The 23,409-nt window shown below is 39.3% G+C and overlaps 1 protein-coding gene across 6 annotated transcripts in view; it reads right to left on the bottom strand.

Annotated features, from left to right (window-relative positions):
- The window catches only part of Rapgef6 (Rap guanine nucleotide exchange factor 6), a 162,928-nt gene that overhangs the window by 20,826 nt on the left and 118,693 nt on the right, over positions 1–23,409 (bottom strand). For 3 of the 6 annotated variants that reach the window (XM_032911944.1, XM_032911940.1, XM_032911945.1), the window contains 6 exons: positions 19,833–20,073; positions 15,864–16,247; positions 12,573–12,784; positions 8,480–8,603; positions 5,454–5,477; positions 709–929 (listed from right to left, as the gene is read on the bottom strand). In XM_032911944.1, coding sequence (XP_032767835.1) covers positions 709–929; positions 5,454–5,477; positions 8,480–8,603; positions 12,573–12,784; positions 15,864–16,247; positions 19,833–20,073 — 1,206 coding nt within the window. The remainder of the gene's footprint in view (positions 1–708; positions 930–5,453; positions 5,478–8,479; positions 8,604–12,572; positions 12,785–15,863; positions 16,248–19,832; positions 20,074–23,409) is intronic. The other 3 variants (XM_032911941.1, XM_032911943.1, XM_032911946.1) reach the window with 1 other exon arrangement.

Below are 23,409 nucleotides of genomic sequence, written 5' to 3'. Positions count from 1 at the left end.
TAAAAGCGAGGGCAACAGTATTCTCAAACAGTATTTTCTACAATGTTCCGATAAAAAAATTTACTCCTATGTTGTGTATGGGTGTTTTTTTTTTTCTGCATGCATGTTTGTGTACCATGTTTTTGTAGTGCCCATGGAGTCTAGAAGAGGGCATTAAATCCTCTGGAATTGGGATGCGGGACAGTTGTGTGACACCATATAAGTGTTGGAAACTGACCTCAGGTTCTATGAGAGCAGCAAGTGCTCTTAACACATGAGCTAGCTCTCCAGTGACTGTGTATTATCTCCTCTCCTTTTTAAAGCTACATTAATATTCCTATTTAAAAAAAAAAAAAGAAAAGAAAAAAGAAAAGCAAGGGTTTCTCTGTGTAGCCCTGGCTGTCCTGGAACTCACTCTGTAGACCAGGTTGGCCTTGAACTCAGAGATCTGCCTGCCTCTGCCTGTCAAGTTCACCACCACTGCCTGGCAATGCTTCAATTTAAAACACCCCCCCCCCAAATGTATTTATAAAGCCTTTAAAGGAAGAACTATTTACCCTTCTCCGTCCTTCAGTTATTTAAGGGCTGCATGGGACTCAGTATCTCATGAGCAGACCAGGCTGCTGGAGGACAGCAGTCATCTTTGCAAATGAAATCAGCACTAATTCTGAAGATCACAATGTCTATTTTGCTTTGCTCACCAGTGTGACACAAAAGAAAAGTACTCACAGGTACCATATGCAGGCTCCCACTGCAGTGACATCATCTGGAACTTCTCCTCGTCTGTGTCTATGTCCAGACTAGAAAGATACTGTTTCACTTTCCTTGCCATTTGGGCATCTTCATACAGTTTCTTGGCATTCAGCAGTGAGCTGCGGCGTGCTCTTTTTTTGTGAGCCCCTCCCTGAACATCTAGCATGTTAGAATTTGTGCTGCCTTGACTCAATGACCTGTAAGAAGATGGAAACTATAATGAGAGCCTGTGAAGATGAGAATTCAGCACGAAAGAATGAAGATTCAAGTATTTTTTCGGTTAATGCTATTGCATGCTGATGTAAATGAGTTAAAAGATGAAAAGCATTAATGCAAAGTAATTTGGCACAGATGGCAATGTTCTCAATTAAGAACAAGATCTGTCAAACGTGGATTTCAAAAGGGTAAGACACCAGTTCCCCCCTGAGTAACATATCCTATTACAATCTTTGTGTGCCTATGCAACCCACGGCTAACCCACTGTGCTAACAAGAGCTTTCCTCTGCTCCTCTTAGGCCATGCACACTGTAAGATGTGGCAAGAGTCTGGGTCAGGATGAATTTGTTCTCAGTCCTTCCTCAAAGGCAAATAGAGCAGCTTTATTACCTGGACTGCTTGCAGTATGCTATTAAAAACATCATTTTGTGACAGCAGGGTCATTCCAAACATAGAGACTAATTTTACCAGCAACCATATTTTGACCAAAACTTAAAGAGAACCAAGATATTATCTGAAAATAACATTTCAACCCAGTATAGTGAGAGATCAGAAACTCAGTAAAAAATTGCTACCATCTCTGCAGATACAATGTAGTCAGACATTACCTGCATTCTAGAATTAGCTGAGATTCTGCCCTTGTAACACTCCTGCACATGACGGGACTTCACACTGGGTCTTAGAATGATACTACTCAAGTAAGCTGCTTTACCCACCCCAGCTTTTCCGTCAAGCCTGCTTATAGGATGCATACCCAGAACCAATGGAAGGTAGCAACTGTTACGTAGCAGGTCACTTCTAACAGGCCAGCAAATTCAGTGCTTACAGGATTATTTACTTGTTGCCATGTGTGTGCAGTGGTGGGAAGATGCCCCAGCAAGACGGTGAGGTCTGAGGAGTGTTTCTCTCCTCCTACCTTTATGTGGACTCTAGGTAGCACTCATGACTCCAGGCTTGCAGTCAAATGGTCTTTAATCTTTTTCTCTATTGTTAGTATTAGTATCTTATTTCCAGAAAAGATTCTAAAACATGGGCTACTTGTGTGCTCACACACCCAGCTTAAAACAGACACCAAATCTTAATGTTTGCACTGTAAATCACATAAGGCAAAACTGAAAATCTGTTACTGGTGGTTTTTTTTTTTTTTTTTTGTTGTTGTTACATTTTTAAGAATTTTGAAGTAGGGTTCCCAGGAGAGAGGGGGAAAGGAGACAAACCACAGTGATACATGCATGAAATGTCATAAATAAACCTATTTTGGAGGTTACTGAAATAAAAAACCAAACCAACCAAAAACCCCAACAATTCTTTTAAAAAAAAAAAAAAAAAAAAAGGAAGGAAACAGTAGGGTTATAGCTTGCATTTTATATGGTTTTGTTTTAAAGACAGTTTCCTCTGTGTAGCCCTGGATGTCCTTGAGCTCAGAGATCTACCTGCTCCTACATCCCGACTGCTGGGATTAAAGGCATTTGGAATAATAACCTCCTGGCACCCTGATGACTTTTAGTTGAGAGTCAGGTAGAAATGGTGATGTGGCTGCAGGCAACCTAGAGAAAAGACTGCAAAATCTGCAGAATGGTTTGGAAGAAAAATCTAGTAATTAGCGAATTACCCTTTAACCTTTAAGAACCTGAAAAATTCAGTAAATATCTAACATAACTGTGTGCTGGGCCAGACTGGATGCCGACAGGGTCAGCTCTGCCTTCTTTTACATTTATCCTTAAGTCATGGGTGACCACTATACTGGTGGTACAGAGGGTAGTACTGTGTACACTCCACACAAGCAGGGACAAGGGGCAGGTACTGGGGATTCCAAAAATGATCTAGAAGATTCAACTTTTGAGTATGAAGTTTCCTTATATTTCCCTTTTTATGTCTGTATAAAGGTGTTACATGAGGAACACATAACTCAGTTCAGATGGCGAGAATCACGACACTAGCACAGCGGCCTGACAGTTCCAGCAAAGCTGAGTGTACTGCTACGCCTGTTGTCCTGCTCTCTCTCTTCTGGGTTTTGGTCTCTGTGTGCTGCACTCTTGGAGACTTTCTGCATTATGATTCATTTTATGTCTTTTCCTGAGAAAGACTGCATCTGAGTCTTTTTAGGAAAATCCTAAAATTAACTCTATCTGGCCACTATTTGGAAGTCCACCTTATGCACAGATAAGCACATAACTAGATGAGGCCATTATTCCAGGAATCTGCTTGGGGTAGCTGCCCCTGAGCAAACTCTAGCAGCATAATTGGTGCAGGGTAAACAGACACAACTGACATACTCTTACTGGCCAGGAGAATAGGTTTCAGATTCAAGGTCTCTTTTCATTTTAAGCTTGGAGCTCTTTGAAAATATAGTTTAAAGAAAGGGGTCCTACAGGGTACACCCCTGGAGGAATAGAACTCAAGTGAATAAGATAGGTTGACTAAAACAAGCGTTTCCTACTTTATAGTGTAGACGATGAAACACATCGTAAAAGGTTAGGTATTAGTGTTTGCTATTCATAGAAAGACCAGTTCAGATATTTTCTTTAATTTGGAGTTATAGGGCTAAGAATAACAAGAATAACCCATTCTGTTTGTATTTTCTAATTGTGACTGAACTTGTAACCCTGGACATGTAATAAAAAGTACTACTTGGATATCATTAGTCTGTCTTTATTCTGTGAAGCTTATATAAATATAGAAGCACCTGGTTGCTAGTAAGACAGAGTAGTAGTAAAAATGGCCGGATTGTTGGACAGTCAGGGCTGTAAGTTCCCCTGACCATTGCTTGACTCCCTCCCTCCCTTTGCTGATTCCTTGCCATCTCTGCTGGCTATCCTGTCAGCCATGACCCTCCAACTCTCCTCTCCGTGCTGGGCAAGTCCCAAGACCCCACTGGCATCCAGACACATGAAGCATTTCAAGAAGCTCAAACAAACAAGGTACTGCACTGGCTTTTCTTGGTACACAGATAAAACATCTCATAATGTGGTGACTATTATTGTGTGAGTGTGCTGTGTATGCTACAGTGGATCTGTGGAGTCACAGACTGCTGTATGGAATTGGTTATCTCCAACCTTCATGTGCATACCAGGGATCAAACTCAGTGAAACAAAGCCTTAACACTGATAAACAAAATTTTAATGCTAGCAATTATTAATCTTATTTTAGTTGTTATCTAAAATAAAAAAGCCAGCTTGTAAACAAACCTATAAAGTTCTAATGCATGAGACTGACAGAGGATAATATAGTGTCTTCTGAACTACTGCCAAAGCATCAAATACTGATGTGAATAAAAACACCTGATGTCTGCAAGCCCCAAATCTGACAGGACTGGACCTACCGGCTCAACAGCTGCAGCTGCCTGCTGTAGCTCTGTCACTAGGTCAGAAGATGTCTGCTGAAGTAGTAATGACATCAATTTCTACTTCCAGTAAGAAGAACCAGGGAAGACCAAGACACAAATGTATGACACAGAAGAAAACACACAAACACACCAGAGGAGGAAAGTCAAGTTCACCAAATGAAAAACAAGACTACGAATACGACTCAAAGATATGGCCAAAAAATTCTTATATGTAGCCTAAGTATCTAGCCTCACAATTCATTGGTTTTAAACATCAAAATTCTATCTGCATTCTCCGTATGTATGCAATTCCATGCACCTACAGTACCAACTCTTCTCTCATTTAAAATGAAAGGTCTAGGGAAATGATGCATAAGATCTTTAACTGCCTGTGGCTCTAAACCAGATGGCTAGCAATGTAGAACTCAGAGTCCAGAACCTACTTAAACCACAAAAGACTGAGTAGTTAAGTTTTTGGGAGCCAAGGGAATCTTTATACAAAGGCAATGGAGACTTAAAGTAAATTTCAATCTAAGATTCAAGTTTCAGGCATTCAGTGGATCTGATGAGGGGTTTAAAAATTCTATTCACTTATACAATACAGATCAAATAAAGATGCTTCTCTGCAAAACTAATGGGAAATGCAACCCTTACAAACAGGCCTTTTACACACTAAAATGTATGTTCACTTTCATAAAATAGGCACTGAAATTAGAGAAGGTGTGGTCAGCTTTTACAGCAGACTGTCTAGGCTTGGATCCCCATCAAAAGGTGTAAGACTGGGCACGTTACCTTCCCCACCCACACCGTGGGGATAACACCAGTTCACAGGGTAAGAGGGGACTTTTGCAGGTTACTCATTTAGACAGCTTACAGCAGTGTAAGGACACAGGAAAATGCAACACGTATTTGTTATCATCTACATCTCATGAATCTGTTAAATTCAAATCTAAAAAGGGATTACAGAATGCCAATAATGAAAAAACAAACAAATGAAACGGAGACCGACACAAGGCTGTCCCATCACTACTTCCACCGTGTTAGCAAAGGCGTCTGTCAGGTGTAGGCTGACGGAGTTAAGAGAAGGCATGCCATCTGATCTGCGTGCATTAATGAAAAGGATGCAGCACATGTTAAGAGTTGCACAACCTTCATTCCAGCTGTTCATTTCCCCACTTACCCCAGACTCCGCCACCTCTTCTTCCTGTAAGCAAGAGCCACAAACATTGAAGCATGTATTTGAATAGGAAAGCACAGAAAAAGACAACAGTTGAGAGTCAGAGAATTTATGCAGACAGAACAGAACAGAAAAATTTACCAGGAAAAAAAATCATATCTTAACAGTAAAAAATGGCTCTAATGAAATGAAGGAATGGGAAGGACGCATTGAGTCCTGAAGGCCAAACCCCTCGATAGCATGTACTTTAAAACATGCTTTTAGATGAAATGCACTTTTAATACCTGTCTAGTCATTAGTTGATTTTTGTTTTTGTTTTTGTTTGTTTTCTAAGAAAGGGTTTCTCTATATAGCCCTGGATGTCCTGGAACTTGTTCAGTAGACCAGGCTGACCTCACATGCAGGGAGATCCGCCTGCCTCTGCTTCCTGAGTGCTGGAATCAAAGGTGTGAGCCACCACCGCCCGCCATTGTAAGTTGATGTTATTAAGCACGGGATGCCATTTGTTCACTGCAAACTTTCGACTCTGTTTTGGGAAGTGTAGGAACTGGTCTTAAGATCAGAGTTTAGACATACTTTTGGATCCACTCATTTAAATACTGAAAGATTACAAGGAACATACAGATAGACAAATCCATTTTTAAGTGAAGAAATTTCTCTAATCAAATATTGTACAAAAAAAATTGATTAGCAAATCCAACTTTGAAAATAAAAACATATGAGAGCAGGATGGTGGTGTGCACATATGTACTATGACATGGGAGGAATTCCAAGCCAGTCTGGGAACACAATGAGATCCTAATAACTTAGGTACTGGTGGAAACAACTGAACTAGGATAAATATATTTATTTCCCCATGCACTTCTTACCCAACCCAGGTTATTCCCAAGCAAACAGCTTTTTAATTGTATGTTTGTGTGCATGTATGCGGGTTATGTGTGCACATTTATGTGTGTTTAAGGCAGAGGTCAGCCTTTGGGGTTGTTCCTAAGGTGTCATAAACTTGTCCCTCCCCTCCCCCAACAGGATTCTTTTCATTGGCTGGTTAGTTAGTCAACTTACATGATGCTGGGGACTGACAAGGACTCAAGTTTTCACTGCAAGCACCTTACTGAGTGAGTTCTCCCCTGCCCTCTTATGTTAATTTGGAAGTACAGCTGCACCTTCATACGCTACCAAATGATTTGGCGGGTAACTAATTTGTTGTCTTCAGGCACTAGAGTGAAAACATGCATGAGTAGATGGAGGGTCACATAAGACAAGAGACAGTAGAAAGTCCACTGTACTAGGACATTCAACAAAAACAAAAACAGACAAGCCTCCTCCAGGTGTGCTTTGGTCCCTGGTTCTTACTGGTTTTTGTTTCTACATTCTGGAGAAGTGACGTTTCATTACATTACCAAGAGAGAGAAAAGAGATGGGAAGAGATCTGGCACTCCTTCTCCACTACTCTGAGAATCTCTCAACTAGAGCCAACACGAGATCGTCTACTAGGGAAGCAGTGAGTGCTCCACGGCGATGTAAGTGAAGCAAGTGAAAGCGATGCCTCCCCAGCCAAACTCAACCTGACACGCACTGACTATAAAGAATCAAGCATTTCTATTTTCCTAGAATATATATATTTTAAAAGCACAGCAATTATATGTACTTAAAATTATTTTATTTATTAATTAATGCCCTATTTGGAGAGGTCCAAAAGGAAAATCTGATTTAAAAAAAAAATACACTGTAATGTCTACTTACATGCTGAAGATTATAAAAATTACTGGGAACAGCTTAACAACACACTTCCTATAAACTCTATACATAAATCTGTAGCAGCCTTTTTAGTACACAAATTATCAAAAAAGCATTCTCGTTTTGAGTATGGCTGTGTACACCTGTAATACCAGCAATTCAAAGTGGAGGCAAAATCATGAGTTCTAGACCAGCCTCAGTTATGTAGTGAGTCCAAAAAAATTCTCAGGTAAAATTAAAAGATAAATGAAACTCTAATCAAGGTGCAGCGTGGTAGGGCTAGAGAGATGGCTCATGGTTAAGAGCACTGACTGCTCTTCCAGAGGTTCTGAGTTCAATTCCCAGCAACTACATGGTGGCCCACAACAATCTGCAATAGGATCTGATGCCTTCTTTCTGGTGTGTTGGAAGACAGTGACAGTGTATTCATACACATAAAATAAATAAATCTTAGTTAAAAGAAAAAAAAAAGGCTGTAGCATGGATAAATGTAATTTCTGGGAAAGAGCTTACATGCAAGCAGTTACAGTGTAACTTTTGGAAAAGAAATGTTTTAGAAAACTGAAGTACCAGTTAGGACTTTAAAAGAGAAGCAGAGGGGTTGGGGATTTAGCTCAGTGGTAGAGCGCTTGCCTAGCAAGTGCAAGGCCCTGGGTTTGGTCCCCAGCTCTGGGGAAAAAAAAAATAAAAAAGAGAGAGAAGCAGAATGATTCTTTACTACTTAGGTTAGAAAACAGATGAGACAATTTGCATTCAGAGGATTTCAGGGAACTCAATATTCTTTTATTTGCTTGTTGGTACTTTATATATAACAACCATACAGAACTACTTGTACAGTCAGAAAAGTCATTGGAAAAACTAGGGCTCAAATCTTAGTAAGTTATACAAAAACTGTTTGAAGGCCTAGAGACATGGCTCAGCAGTTAAGGGCACTGAGCTCTTTTGCAGAGGACCGAGTTCAATTCCCAGCACTTACATGGTAACTCACAAGCATCTCCAACTCTAGCTCCAGAGAGGCCCACACCCTCTTCTGGACCTGCAAGCATTGCACATGTGACACACAGACACACATGCAGGCAATCATATATGAATTAAAAATAAAACAAAACTGCTTGGGATTCAATTTCTTCAGCTGTAAAGGGAAGTTGAATATTGTTTACCTGTGAGAATTACCGTAATGAAAGACTACTGGAGACTGATGTGTATACAACACTTAGCACAGTACACAACAAAGGACAGACATCATTACCTCACCACCCTGATGCTACCCGTACGTGATTTCCATGTCATACCTCTGGCGAAACATCATGGCAGGGTCCATGTTAGCAGAAGTCATTCGAATAATATGACGGATTTCCTTGGCAATCATTCTTAGCTTCTCGAAGTTTACTAAGCCATCTACTTTGGAGTCATTTCCTATGAAATATATTTTTTAAAACTTTCATAGTTATAATTTTATCTCCAAGTAGCACAAGTTCAGTTATTACTGAGTAATAACTGAATAAGCTTGCTTTACCAAAGTGTTCCCCCCACTCCCTTTTAAGACTTGATAAATTCATAGATGGTTCCCCCTGACTCCAGGGACTGAGCTTCTAAGAGCTGTGTTTCCTGAGGGAATGACGACTCTGAATTCAGAGAGTGACTATCTATGGCTGCTAAAGCTGGTTCAGTATCTCATAGGCACGTACACAAGTTACACAGCATATAATCTTGTTCTGTACATGGTTTGGTCTATTGGAAGGATCTATAGCACCTGAAAACTTAGGCTAGCCACTTGACAAGGGCACTGTTGGGCCTACTTACTTACTAATAATTAAGTCGGCCTACAATTTTTTTTTTGATTTATAATTTTTAAAATAAATAAAATTATTTAAGAAGTAGTAGATACACTCATAGGAGTAAACAGTGGGAGATTAAGTAAAACTGGATTTCTTTCTCAAATGGCAATAATTAGCTAAAACTAAGGTAGCTATGTCATAAGGATAATTTCTGGCCCCACATTCACTTTTTCTCTCTCAGAATCTGAATTTGTCACTGAGACTTTAATCACTGGTATGAAAATAACTGTGTGTAAGTTCTTTAATTTACAAATTTGAAGACTGTCCACTTTTCCTGAAGAGATTAGTTATGAGGCCATATGGAGCCCATGTATTGTCTTACTTAGTCCAAATCATCAGGCGAAAATGTCCTAAGTCTGTCTGCCTGACCACAGTAGCATTTAACTACACCTGTCTGTAACTGTTAGTGCAACCCAGCTTTTCTAACAATGAAGGCCCTGAAGCCAAGTCTGAGAGCTCTATGGGTTTAGATCACATCCTTTTCACAGTAAGTGGCACCTGTGCACTGGTCACAGGAATGGTTCGTGGCCTCAATGCCAGCTGGAAACAAAACAACACCAATCATGCTCAAATGTTATAAGAGTATGTCAGAAGTCTGTGAGGATCTTTTCTTATGTAATGTGGTGATGATGAAATTCTGAGGCAGGAAGACTAGGCAACTAGAAGACACTCTCTGCTGATGACAATTAGCAAGGGCAGACAAGGCACATGGAGCTGAAACAAGAACTGAGTAGAGCCCGTCTGTGTTTTGAGGTAAGAAGAATAAAATCAATTAAATCCAATTAAACTTCAATGTTTTACTTTGGGAATCTGACTGCATCCTGGGGATAAGGATGAACCAAATGCAGACTGGAATAAAGCCTAAAAACTTGGAAATAAATGAAAAACATTTGGGATTGGGGCTGGCGAGATGGCTCAGAGGTAACTGACTGCTCTTCCAGAGGTACTAAGCTCAATTCCCAGAAACCACATGGTGGCTCACAACCATCTACAATGGGATCTGATGCCCTCTTCTGGTGTGTCTGAAGAGAGTTACAGTGTATATATTTATTATATATATTATATTATATATTATACATATATATAAATCTTAAAAAAATTGGGATTAATAACAGTCTTAACTGAGCAAAGTTTAATCCTTATTAGTCATAAATTTCCGATTTTTGGGCATAACTTTTCCACTGTTCTCTAAACAAACAAATAAATGAACAAAAAACCAAAAATTAAAACACCAATGTGCATCAAGAAAAAAATGAACCTGAACAAAACAAGATGTGAAAGAGGGCCCAGAAAGAGAAGCAGAGAAGACTCAGACTGCAGAGTCACTATAGAGAAACCATGAAATACCCGTTTTAAACATGTTCAAAGATACAAAACCAATACTTTAACAGAGAATATGAAACAAAAGAAGTAGTAAAACTGAAAAACAATGAATTAAAGAAGGAATTCAGTGACAGGTTTAATTGACTGTACACAGCTGAAGAGAAGGAGTGTGAAGAACAACACTACTCGGAGTACAGCACAAAAGGACAATCTGCAGGAAGATGTGAGGCTAACAAGGCACGGTGTCAAGTCAGACAAAAGTGAAACCAGAACCCCAAAACTGATGCCAGAAATGGGCAAATAAACACCTAACTATACAGTATGTTCCAAAACTGAGGAAGGTAATCTATTTCAATATGACCAGAAATGTAAATCACAACTACAATGAAACAAAATTACAAACCTCACACCTCATAAAACCTAACAAAACAGCAAAGTATGAGAAGGCCACAACTGCAGCTATCAGCAGAGGCAGTGAAAAGAGTAACAGGAAGACTGCGGTTGACGTCTCAACAGTGACAATGGGAGCCAGAAAAGAATGGCTGCTACTTCAAAATGCTGAAGGAGAGCAGCTGCCAATCCAAACCACACTTCTGAAACTGAGGTCTTGGCCTTCAGATGAACAGAAATTGATATCTCCATCACTTTAAGGTAATAATGGTGTCTGATATACCAAACAAAATCAAACTCCTCAACAACTAACCACCAAAGCCCTCAAAACCACAGAGTGCACTAGTCATGTGCACACACAGAAACGCAGGATGAAAGAAACAGCAGCAAGCACAAATAGACACATGCGAGATTAAACACTGATTTTAGTAACTGACAGGAAAACAATGTCGGACTGACAGCACAATGGGTGAAGAAGACAGGCGAAGAGTAAATGAAGCTTGAATAGTCTTAAGTTTTTCACATGGCCTGAAACAACACAACACTCATGAATACTGGCAAACACACTGACACTTACATCATCGGTGTTAACAGTAAAAAAAAAAATTGAAAAGTTGTACAGGTAACTAAGGGAACAGAGTAGGAAAAATACCATTAAATAGACTGTAAATGAACTCTAATGGTAAAAGATCAAAAGACAAACAAACAAACAAAAACCCCCCAAAAACGTTTTAGCTAAGAATTTCTACTCATCAAAAAATAACCTTAAAACAGTCAAAGAGCAAGTTATTCTATGCCCAGGATGTAGAAGAGAATGCTTGTAGAAATTGTGAACCAAAAAGAAAACCTATTACAAAATGAGCAAGGAATCCGAACTGGTAACTGTCAAAAGGGTTACTGCACAGGACACAGTTATAATCATAGACGTGCAAATTACAAGCATGTCAAGATATAAGCACACACTTACTGTAATGTGTGAAAACAGCTTGGACTTAAAAGATAATGGTAAGGATGAGCAGTAAGAGAACACCCCCAATGCTGGAAACCAACATCACCACCACACCATTTTTTTAAGGGTTGACCCACAGAGTCTACTCAGAATGTGTCGTCTAGTCATTAAGAACATATCTGCCTAAAGAGCATCAACGAGAACAAACAACACTCTTCACAGCAGGACACTACGGGGACTACTTAAACCCCACAAACCAGAGTGAGTCACTGACAGCACTAGGACCTGGAACACTAAGCTAAGCAGTTTTAGACAATAGTGAAGATTCTCCCTAATCCTATGTTGACCAAAATAAGCCAAAAATCAAATCAAACAAACATTCTGTGAATCTGTTTGTTGAAAGTTCAAGAACAACTGAGACTCAACTGTGGCACTAGAAATTAGGGTAAGAGTCACCTTTTGAGGAGAGGAAGAGGGGAGGGAGGGTTGGGAATGAGCGGGAGCAAGCTTGCTTCTAGGATATTGGCAATGTTTAATTTTTGCCCATAAAACTTATTATGTTGTCAGATTTTATTAGTTGTTCATTTATTTTGGACAGGTTTACTTATGTGAGATTTAAATTTTAAAAATTTGGGAGGAAAAAAAACATCACTAAGCTTAAAGCAAATACAAGTCAGGTGTGTCTGGTAGCGTCAGTCTATATCTGAACTTATACTGTGAACATTCGATTTGTTACTGTTGACAATGTGGCTTTACCTGTCATAAACTCACTGCATTTGACTGTATAGATATCTAGTGACATGAAATGATTACATCGAAATGGATAACAGATTAAAATGCTGCAGCTAAAGTTAAACATGCTAGTTTTCAAATGATTTCCAATACCTTCATGAAGGAATGTCATATCTTTCTTGACAACAGGGAAGAGTGGAATAATTGGAGGCTGCATGCTCTGACTACTAAGAATATTTCTGTATTTTGCCATGTTTCTAGATGGATCAAAAAGGTCTTGTAGATCTTGAAGGTGTTTCTCATATTTGCTTGGTAACTTTTCCCAGGTGCCTCTCAGTCGTGCTACTGGTGCCAGGTTCAAGCCACTGTCAAAATGAGAAAAAACAAAACAAAACAAACCATTAAGAGTGGATTTAAAGGAAATGGTATAGGTTCAGGTCAATAAAGTACACAACCACAATCTAGAGAGGGAAATAAGCAGGACCCACTTTATTACTTTGAAACAAAAAAGAACTATAAGAAAAATAAACAAAAGGGACTCTTTAAACCTTAAACAATAAAAATCTCTTGCAGAGAACCAGTGGTAGGATAATGATTGCTTTACTTTGCACGTAAGAGATAAATGTAGCACTCATACAAAAGCTAAAAGGAGCGTGAGCGTCAGTGTTGCTTACACAGCACTGACCTGACAGTTTAAATGATTGACTGAGGGAGATTCTTGATTCAAGTGTCTGTGTCTGAAGGCTCCAATCTTGTCCCCTAAGTCTCCAGATATCTATCTACTTTCCCTGTTGCAGAGAACTTTAAACAAGTTCAGACAGTCCCTAAGTTGAAATATAATTCATGTCCATCAGGAAGCAGTCTCTCCTCAGTCCTTCATGCTGCATGCCAAAATTCAGCTGTCACTGAGCTGTATCACCTAATATACCTCAACATTCCTACAGTTTAGTCCCCTGCCTCCCAGGCTTCTGATTTTTACCTACACCACTACATGCAAAATGTTCTCCAAGTCCCGAACTACTAGAATGATTGTCAAAAAGTAGCCAAGGTTAAACAGCAGTAAGCAGAGGTACAAAAAAAAAAAAAAAAAAGATACACATAGCTGAAGAATGAAGGAAGGCTGAACAACAGGGCTCCAAAATTACAAGGCAAAGAACAATTCCTGATTTGGAATAAGAGCAAAAAAGTCTGGCAGTAAAGATGAACTCAAAGGAAGCTGTTCAGGAGGACAGCAGGGAGAAACTAAGTTATACACAGCCCTAAGGATGCCAATCTCCACTCAAAAAGCCAAAGGCAAAATAATTTCCAAGACCAATCCTGTTAGCTAGGAACTGAGCCCCAGCTTCTCTCAGATGAGCCTGGATAAGTAGCTGCTACAGAAGTCCTCAGTCAGAACGACTGTGACAACCACATGCCGTAAAAGAACAGTCAAAGAACGCCTGCCTAAGGAGGATAAAGAAGGATGCTTCCAAATTTTATGAACCAGCATAGAACTGACATTAAATTCACAAACTATGAGACCATCAAAGAACAATGTGCTAAAACTTACCACGATTACACACACACACATATACACACACAGATTGTAGGGTAATTATTATTGTGAAACTATTAAAATTTATTATATTATGATCACTTTTGATACGAAAATATCATATAGGCTGAGGGTATGGCTAAGCAGCCAAATGTTTGTCTAGCATGTGCAAGATCCTGGGTTCAAATCTCAACTAAGTGAAAAAAAAAATCAAACCTTAAATTCAATTTTCATTCCTAATTTTTAGGAAGTCAACAAAATAGAATCAATAGCCTATTTTTCAACCTAAAGACTGCATTGTGATTAGTGAAATAATACTAAAAACAATTATTATGAATCACAATTATGCAGAAGCTCATATGTGTAATTATTTAATGTATAAATTTAAGGAAACAAGGAGCAAATAAGATAAACAGGTAAATGGGAAGAAACTACATCTTCATCATTATTTGAAAGAAACAAGAAAATGAGATTAGACAACTCCTCCCTCCCCCATATTAACTCAAAACCATAAGGAAAATCAAAAGAAAAAGAAAGTACCATGCCAATACATGGAACTGATACATATACACAGTCGAATACTTAGCAGAAGCAACAAATGATCAAGACACTATCAGGATGCCACTCACTCAAAGACTTGTTCAAGACTTACATGTACAAAACCATGAATGTCACAGAGGGAAAGTGAAGTGTAGTAGTGTTTTGGCGGTAAAGGAGCTATTGCTAAATAAATCTATGTATTCTGTGTAATTTCAATAAAATATTACCAGGACAGTTTTAGAAGACCTAAATGAACGGACTCTGAGGCTCACATCAAACAGTCAGCAGCAGCCAGAGACAGGATGAGGAAAGGAACAAGGAACTTGACTAGTTCTGTGAGAACTCAAGACCCTTAAAGCTTTAGTGCTCTAGCAACTGTAGTTAAATCACTGATACAGGACATAGAAACAGACCAAGATAGGTTTGGGGTTTTAGCAGCATATTTTATTTTTTTAAAGATTTATGTGCAAGAGTGTCTGTCTACATGTATCTATGTGTACCACATGCATGCCTGGTGCCTGCAGAGGCAGAAGAAGCCATTAGATACCCTAGAACTGAAGTTAGAAATAGTTGTGAGCTTCCATGTAGATAAATAATGCTTATTCTAAAGTTAACATTAATTTTCCTAGTACCCAGGAGGCAGAGGCAGGTCTATCTCTGTGAGTTTGAGGGCCCATCTGTGAATTCCATAGTGAATTCCAGTCCAGCCACAGATAAGTAAGAGGGCCTGTCTTAAAAACACAAAACAAACAAACAAACAAGCTTTCCTCTTAGCCTTTTGTTTTAGCCACCTCTATTTCTTTTATCCGCCCCTGATCCCCAGAAACACTATCAGGAACTCCCAGGGGCCACACCAGCCTGAGACTCTGATTGATCGGTGTCTTCCTAAGCCATTATCAGAGGGGCTTTTTTTTTTTTTTTTTTTTTTTTTTGGCAGCAGAAGGGAACTAACACAGGAACCCACAAATGCAGAGCGACATACTTTGGAACACAGTTGTAAATGGGCTGTCTTTGGGCTCATGGAAAGAGGTGGAAAGGTTGCAAAAGTCAGAGAGGATGATGACCCCAAAAGAATACCATCTTCCAGATACAAGACTGATGCACACAGAACAGAGCCTGTACAAGTTCAAACCAGACAAGGTCCCAGCACTGAGAGGGTGAAGTAGCTCCCACTCTTAACCAAGTAGCTGTCTGTGATTAATACTCAATGACAAAGGAAAATTTAGTTTTCTTTAATAGAATCTCACTAGGTATATTAACCACACATCAGGGTAGGATCCATGCCCTACATATTTGTTGGACAAGACAAACAGAACTCAATGGTATTTTTATAGAAAAAAGTCATTATATAGGTATTTATACAAACTTACCTTATTATTGCAAACATGGAATTGAAATTCTTGCATTCTCGGCAATGAAGGGCAATTTTAATAAAATGTTTAATAATCTTCATTCTTTTCAGCTGGTTTGACTCACTTAGAATCTCCGCGGCAACCCAGAATGTCTCTTGGTTTACAATATCCTCAAACTGTTTCAAGTGAGTATTTCCTGTTTTGGAATCTAATTTAAAAAGATCATCAATATATTCAGTAGGCTCAATGTTACGAAACAAATCAAAGTCCCTCATTGACAGCTGGGTGGCAACCTCGATGGTGCTGAGCTGCAGCATGGAGAGCTGGCTTTCTTTCAGTAGTTCCTGGGCATCTTCATCAGAACACAATGTTTCTGTCTCCATGTTATTTTTTAGGTAATACCTAAATGAGAAGAAAATGATAAATATGATCATAAATAGATTTCACTTATAAGAACAACTTTCTTACTTTTTGCTTCCCAAAAATACAACTTTATGATTAGCTTTTGCCACAAACATTAGAATATTCCCTAAGAGATGAAATGGGAAACTACGTTGAAGGCCATCTTGAGGAGTTCTTCTACTTCTGCTGTCTAACATCTATTACTGAAAAAAAATAAAAACGAGGATGAAAATTATCTTGAAGTCAGTCATTTTAAGAAACAACTCATTTGTGTGAACAATTATGTGTTGTGCTGGGAAGAAAAGCTCTAGGGGGCAATGGTGGGCTCTTCTCACCATTGTTGATGCCTGGTCCTTAGGGGCAGTGTGATAGGAAAATAACAGAGAAAACTGGTGCTGGACAAGAAGGGTCACTGCTGTAGCTAACCTCATCAAATAGTTCCTAAGCTTTTGGGACTGGTTGGTGGGAGGAAAATTTAAGACCTTGGAAATGTGGGACACTGAAGTCCTAGAATATCCAAAGTGCAGCTCAATGGCCTACTTTAGTTGGAACTTTGAAGAGCAGAATACCAATAGAAACATGGACTGTTAAGGCTTTGTTTGAGAATACTTTGCTTCCCTTAAATCAGTGGTTCTCAGCTTGTAGGTCATAGATGTCATCATAGAGGACAGTGGGCAAATGGATTAGAGGTCACCGGTGTTATCTTCTGCCGAAGAACTTGTTTACCATTTTGTTCATGTCCTAAGACTGCTGGAGACCAAGTTTAAAAATAACTTAGGCAGAGGAAATTCAAGCCTAATAAAGTATCCAGGCCATGGACCTTTACTTTATAGTGACAATTAGGAGCAAAAGTAAGAATATAAATACATTAAGTTATTTTCATCAGCCAATCTGATGCTGGAACTAAGGAGGGTATACTTTAGGCTGGAGAGATGGCTCAGTGGTTAAGAGTATTGTCCATTTGTCCTGAGTTCAATTCTAAGCAACCACATGGTGGCTTACTGTCATCTATGATGGGATCTGATGCCCTCTTTTGATGCTGTCTGTCATGCAGGCATAGATGCAAATAAAGTGCTCATTTACATAAATAAGTAAGTATTTCTAAAAAAGGACCAGTACCATTTAAAGTAGTGGTTCTCAACTTTCCTAATCTGTAACTCTTTTTTTTTTTTCTCCTGTAACTCTTTAATACAGTTCCTCATGTTGTAGTGACTACCAACCATAAGGTTATTTTAGTTGTAGCATCATAACTGTAATCTTGCCACTGTTATGAATCACAGTGTAAATATCTGATATATGACCCCTGTGAAAGGATCATTTAACACCAAAAGGGTTATGACATAGGTTGAGAACTGCTGATTTAAAGGAAACAAAATATTCTGTATCAGGATGACTAGGAACTATCTTAAGAGCTTATCAGGACCTGGCCAGATCTTTCCTGTAGCAGTAAGAGTGTGAACTTGTAAACGAATTTAGAAGAAATTTCTGTCTGGACTCAGTGACACAGGCTAGGCTCAACCTTATAAAGATCTACCAATTTTAGTCTCCCGGTGCTGGGATTAACGATGTGCACCATCATGTCCACTGGCACAGGCCTAATTCCAGTTACTTGGGTGTCTAAGTCTATCAAGCTGTGCTTGGAGAACTTAGTGAGATCTTGTCTCAAAATAAGAAATTAAAACAGGGGTGTGGTGTGGCAGGGGGAATAGGGGGCTGGATATAGTTCAGTGGTTGAGGCCTTACTATGTAAGAGGATCTAGGTTCAATTGACAGTACTTCAAAAATAAATAAAAATATGTAAGTAAAAAACTTCCTTTTGGAAAAAGAAAGAGCCACTTGGACCCCTCTTAGCATAGTGCCACTGAATACACTGTTTCCCAGGATTAACTTTATCATGTTCAACTACCTGGCCACCCATAAACCACTGCAACTAGAGCCCAAAGGGTCTTGCTGCTGCTTAGTCCGGCAGCCAACTGTGGCACTGGCTGTGATAATGTTTTTGAAGGCATGTGGACCGAAAGAGGTTTGGGTCATGGAGGATTCTACCAAGAGTTTTCAAAGAAAGGCTTGAGAAACCAGGCAATGTGTGGGAAGGTCAAGACTGCAGCAGTCAGCCTCTGGGCAGGTTGGTAAGTAAAGTGAAAGGTTAAGATGAAGATACAATGGAGATGCCATCAATGTGGAACGCCCTACAGGCGAAGGAAAGCCAAAAACAAGTTCAAGATAGTTGAAGAGGCAATACAGGTGGATCTTCCCAAGCCAAAAGAATGATACCATGTGTGTGCCCTGGGCACAGGCACGGGTCTACAGGACTTAATGTTTGCCTCAATAAATTTTGTCTTGTTTTGGTCTGACTGGTCTTTGCTATTCTCACGTTATTCCTACTCAGAATGGAAATTTACCTGCTGTCCCTTTCATCTCTTTTGTTCGTTTGTTTTAGTTTTTGAAGACAAGGTTTCGCTGTATAACAGCCCTGGATGCCTGGAACTCACTTTGTAGACCAGGCTGGCCTCAAACTCACAGAGCTCTCCCTGCCTCCGCCTCCAGAGTGCTGGGAGTAAAGGCATCAGTGCCCAGCTGCTTTCAGCTTTTTTATTCTTCAATGACAAGCTAAGAGCTTGTCCTGAGTCTTAGAAGAGACTTTGGGTTTGGGCAAAAAAACTGTGAAACAAGTTGGAGGGATTAAGATTTTTAAGATTCTCAGATTGAGGTCGCATGACCGGGAGTGGGGGGTGTGATGTTATGGTCAAAATGTTTCACATGGGTTCAGATAGAAGGGGGTGCATACCTTGTATAGTAGGCTGTCTGGAGAAAGCAGGTCACTGGGGTCATGCTTCTGAAAGTTTATCTAGTCCTTAGTGTCATTCCCTCTCTCCTTCCTGACTGCTGCGAGAGGATCTACTTCTGCTCTGCTACACACTTCCTGCCATGATGGACTCTGAACAAAATTAATCCTTCCTCCATCAAGTTGTTTCTACCAGGTGTTTTGTGACAGCAATAAAAACTTAGTACAGTATTTGACATATGGGTTCTATTATATAAATATTAGTTGACGAGGAATAAAATTTCTGACTGGTAAGAAAAAGCGGATACATCCAGACTTGTTTTCATCCCTATTCAGTAGATGCTATTGGACCCACTTTCCCTTCCCTCCTGTCTGACACTTTCAAGTGAGGCAAGAAAAAGTGGACCTGCAGGCAGAAGTTGTCCTTAGTGGTTTCTCCTACATTAAATAAACTTTGCATCTTAGCAAGTGGTATGGATCAATCCTTGTACAAGAGAGCTCCACTTCCTGCTCTCTCTAGAACAGAACCTCTGTGATACCTAGGTGAGAGGCAGGCCTCGACTATTTACAGCTGGGCATTGATTATACAGGACTGCTTTCTTTCTCCTCTTTATAGTAGTCTTTAAGGATCTCTCCAAGTTTCTATTTACATAATTGTAGAGACAAAAACTTGAGAAGAGAAATCCTACTTTAATGCGTTGAACTAAATAGCAAAGAAGCATTATGTTTCTTCCTAAAACGCCTGCTTTAACAGGGACTCTACAAATAGCACTCTGCATATGAGGAATATGCTCATTCACCTTCCATTGAGTTGAATTCTATCAGCTAATTTGGAGAACTGGTCCGGAAGTCTTCTCTGCTTTATAACACCCTCAGGAGTAACAGAAACTTCACAGAGAGAGTATGTGTCAGATGCACCAGTCAAACCAAATTCCTGTACAGCTTGGCAGACCACTTCTTTAGCTGTGGTATCTTTACTGATGATAATGTAGCAGCTTTGTTGATCTGCTTTGAAAACTCTTATAACTTGATCAGGAATATCTATATAAACACAAAGTTTAGCCTTAGTATTTCAAAAAGTAACATTTAAACACCCCAAAAAGCAAGTTGGAGTACAAGGATCCCTCTACACATTGAAATATACATTTCTATTTCACACAGGATATGAAAGAAATGTATCCATTTTCTTCAGATGAAAAATATTAATAGTAGAAGTTCACAAAGACAAAAATTGTGATAATACAATTTAAAGACAATTCATTTAACATATTATAAACATTTTGATGTTGTTATTCCTCGATAAAGCTATTTATATCATTTAAAACAAAAAATGTGTATGGGTGTTCTGCCTGCATGTATGCTGTGTTTCACATGAATGCTAGGTGCCTGCAGAAGCCAGAAGAGGATACCTGACCCACAGGGACTAGAGTTAGTGATGACTGTGAGCTATCATGTAGGATCTGGGATTGAAGTTGGGCCCTCTGGAAGAACAGCGGGGGGCTTCTAATCATTAAGCCATTTCTCGGGCCTTCACGCTATTTAATTTGGACATGTAGGGATAGTAGTCCATAGGTATTGAGAGTGGGCATGTGCACACAAGTGCAGGTGCTATTGGAGCCCAGCAACACGGGATTACCATTTCCTATCATGACAAAGAATATGATACAAACTCCCCACAGTAGATAAAACTTTATTTTTTCAAGCTCTTCATTGACAACCCTTAAAAAGCCTTTGAAAAGGTAAGTGTATTTTCCAGGTCTTTAAAATAGTTTCCAATATTTCTCTAGAAGATATGTTTCACGATCCTAGAATGTGATGAGAGCAGGTTTGATCCTGTCTGTATTAAAATTGTTTATTACTTCATATTATTGTCTTGCTGCCTATTCTGAAAGGCGATCTTTTTCTTGTCTTCGATACCTTGGATTTTTGAGACAGGGTCTCTCTCTATGAAGTACTGGTAGTTCTAGATTTTACAAAGTAGACCAGGATGGCCTTAGACTCACAAAGATCCTCTTGCCTGTCCTTAAGTGTCAGATTTAAAGGCATGTGCTAATACTTTTTTGGCATTACCTGTGTTTCCTCCTAGTGAGTCATAATGATACCAACATTATTCTACTTTAAAGTGGCAATCATTTTCCTAGCTTTTATTGTTCTTTTTAACGGGGAGGCATTATTTGTGTTTGTGTGAGTTTGTATAAGTGTATGTGTAGAGGCCAGTGGTTTAACATGAGGTATCTTCAATGGCTCTCCACCTATCTTTTGAGACATGGTCTTTCTCTGAACCTGGAGCCCCATGATTCCACTCAATTGAGTTGCCAGTGAGAACCCTTGCTCTCTACGTCTCCAGCCTTGAGATGGTGATTGCTGTTCAGTGTAGCAGCAACCCCCCCTTTTTTTTTGTAAATATGAATGCTAGATATTAAACTCTTGTGTAACAAATACTTCACCTACTAAGTCATCTTCTCTGCAGCCTATTTTCTCAGTTTTACATTAACTGTATTTTAAAGAGGAAAGTGTTTAAATGTCCATATGATTAAACAACTTTGTTCTGTGATTTTGCTAGTAGCAAATAAATTCATACTGTTCATATGATATGCACATGTAAACATTTCCTCCTTCTGTCTTATTTTCCTTCTTAAGAGAAGAGTTCACACCTCCAGGACAATTCTTACAGCAGGAAAAGATGATAAAAATGAACACTGACACGACAGCATAAACAAATGCTAAGTTTCCACGAGAAAATAAGCTGTATTTACAAATAGGAATATTTATTGCTGACTTGTGATGAGGGCAGCAAATAAGTGTATACGTTTGCTCAGTACTGTCTTTCTTAGCACTACACACAGGAAAAAAAGGGGAAGATGAGAATAAAGAATGGGCACCACAGCAAACAGTTCTACAGAATAATAACCCCCATGCTCTCAGACCTTGAAAATGAGAACACAGAAAGACACCTGCTCCCAGGACTAAAAGATCCAACTGAATTTACATGAAAGCAAGTCTACTCCCTAGCTACTGGGCACTCTGGGTCACGTTCACGTGCTCAGTAGTCTCTGTTCTAGAAAGACACACTACGCTGTCTTTCTCTGATGTATGTAAAGACCTGAGACAGCAATTCTTCTTGCTCCTATTTCTTGCCAATGAAGTTTCTAACTTGCAGGTAACAGCACCATTATTCCCTAAGCTTAAAAATGTTAGATCCTTCTACAATGCACCAAAATCAGGCATGCTTCTCTGCCTAGGACTAGAAATTACTGTAAGCAGGCAGAAGTCTGGTTGTCAGGAGAAGAAAAGTAAGTGAAGGGGTTTCACCACACACTTTTACTCTTTAAAAAAGAACCAAACAGTGCTTGTGTTTCTTGTATTGTCTCTGCACTTTTCATGGACTGGGCTCTAGAAGTAGATTTCTCTGTTAGAATTTTGGAGGCTAAGCCCCAGCAAGTGGTTCTGGCTGCCCCTGAGGATATGACGAAACATCTATGCCTTTATTAGCATCTTTAGGGGGATATATTCACAGACAGGGTAGGGATGTGCACAACTTCACTCTCTTTCTCTGCTCTTCTAATACCTGGGAAGAAACACAGAGTTGTGTATCTTGAACAGGCTAAAAAGCTGAACGTTCTAAAACCATTTGTTCCTCATATAAAAGACAAATTGTTGGACTGGAGAGATGGCTCAGTGGTTAAGAGCACTGACTGCTCTTCCAGAGGTTCTGAGTTCAATTCCCAGCAACCACATGGTGGCTCACAACCATCTATATAATGGGGATCCGATTCCATTTTCTGGTGTGTCTGAAGACAGCAACCGTGTACTCACATACATGAAGTAAATAAATAAAATCTTTAAAAAAAAAGCATTAAAAAAAAAAAAAAGACAAATTGTTCCACAGACACATAACACAAAGTCAAGGTTTTTTTTTTTTAAAGGTGTTTCTAGAAGAAATCTGTAAATAGGATTACCCAAAGGCACCACCACAGAAACCCTGATCAATCTGCCAATGCAATGAAAACCGATCTGGAAAACAGTGAAATCGGAAGAAAACAATTCCTTCTCTTTGGCCATCAAGAGTACTTCAGACTCTACTTTAGAGCCACTATGTACATCACTTACAAACACAGTGCCAGATGGAGATCAATATACACAAAGTATTTGGCTCATGACAGAGTCAAAAGAATCAAAAGGAAAAAAGTGTATAATCACCTTGAATTCTAAGTCATGAAGCAAAACTGCAAACACAAAAAAATTCCATTAAAAGAAAAGCAGTTTTGGTTTTTTGGATGGAGAGTTCTGGGCAAGAGTTCTGCCACTAAGCTATCACTGTAGTCCCAGAAAAACATGCTTCTAAAAGACCTTGGAAGTGCATAGTATTTACTAGCC

This window comes from Rattus rattus, chromosome 9, assembly GCF_011064425.1.
Source record: "Rattus rattus isolate New Zealand chromosome 9, Rrattus_CSIRO_v1, whole genome shotgun sequence".
Lineage (NCBI taxonomy): Eukaryota > Metazoa > Chordata > Mammalia > Rodentia > Muridae > Rattus > Rattus rattus.
Note: the sequence above shows the minus strand (reverse complement) of the source record. Positions and strands in the feature narration are given on the sequence as shown.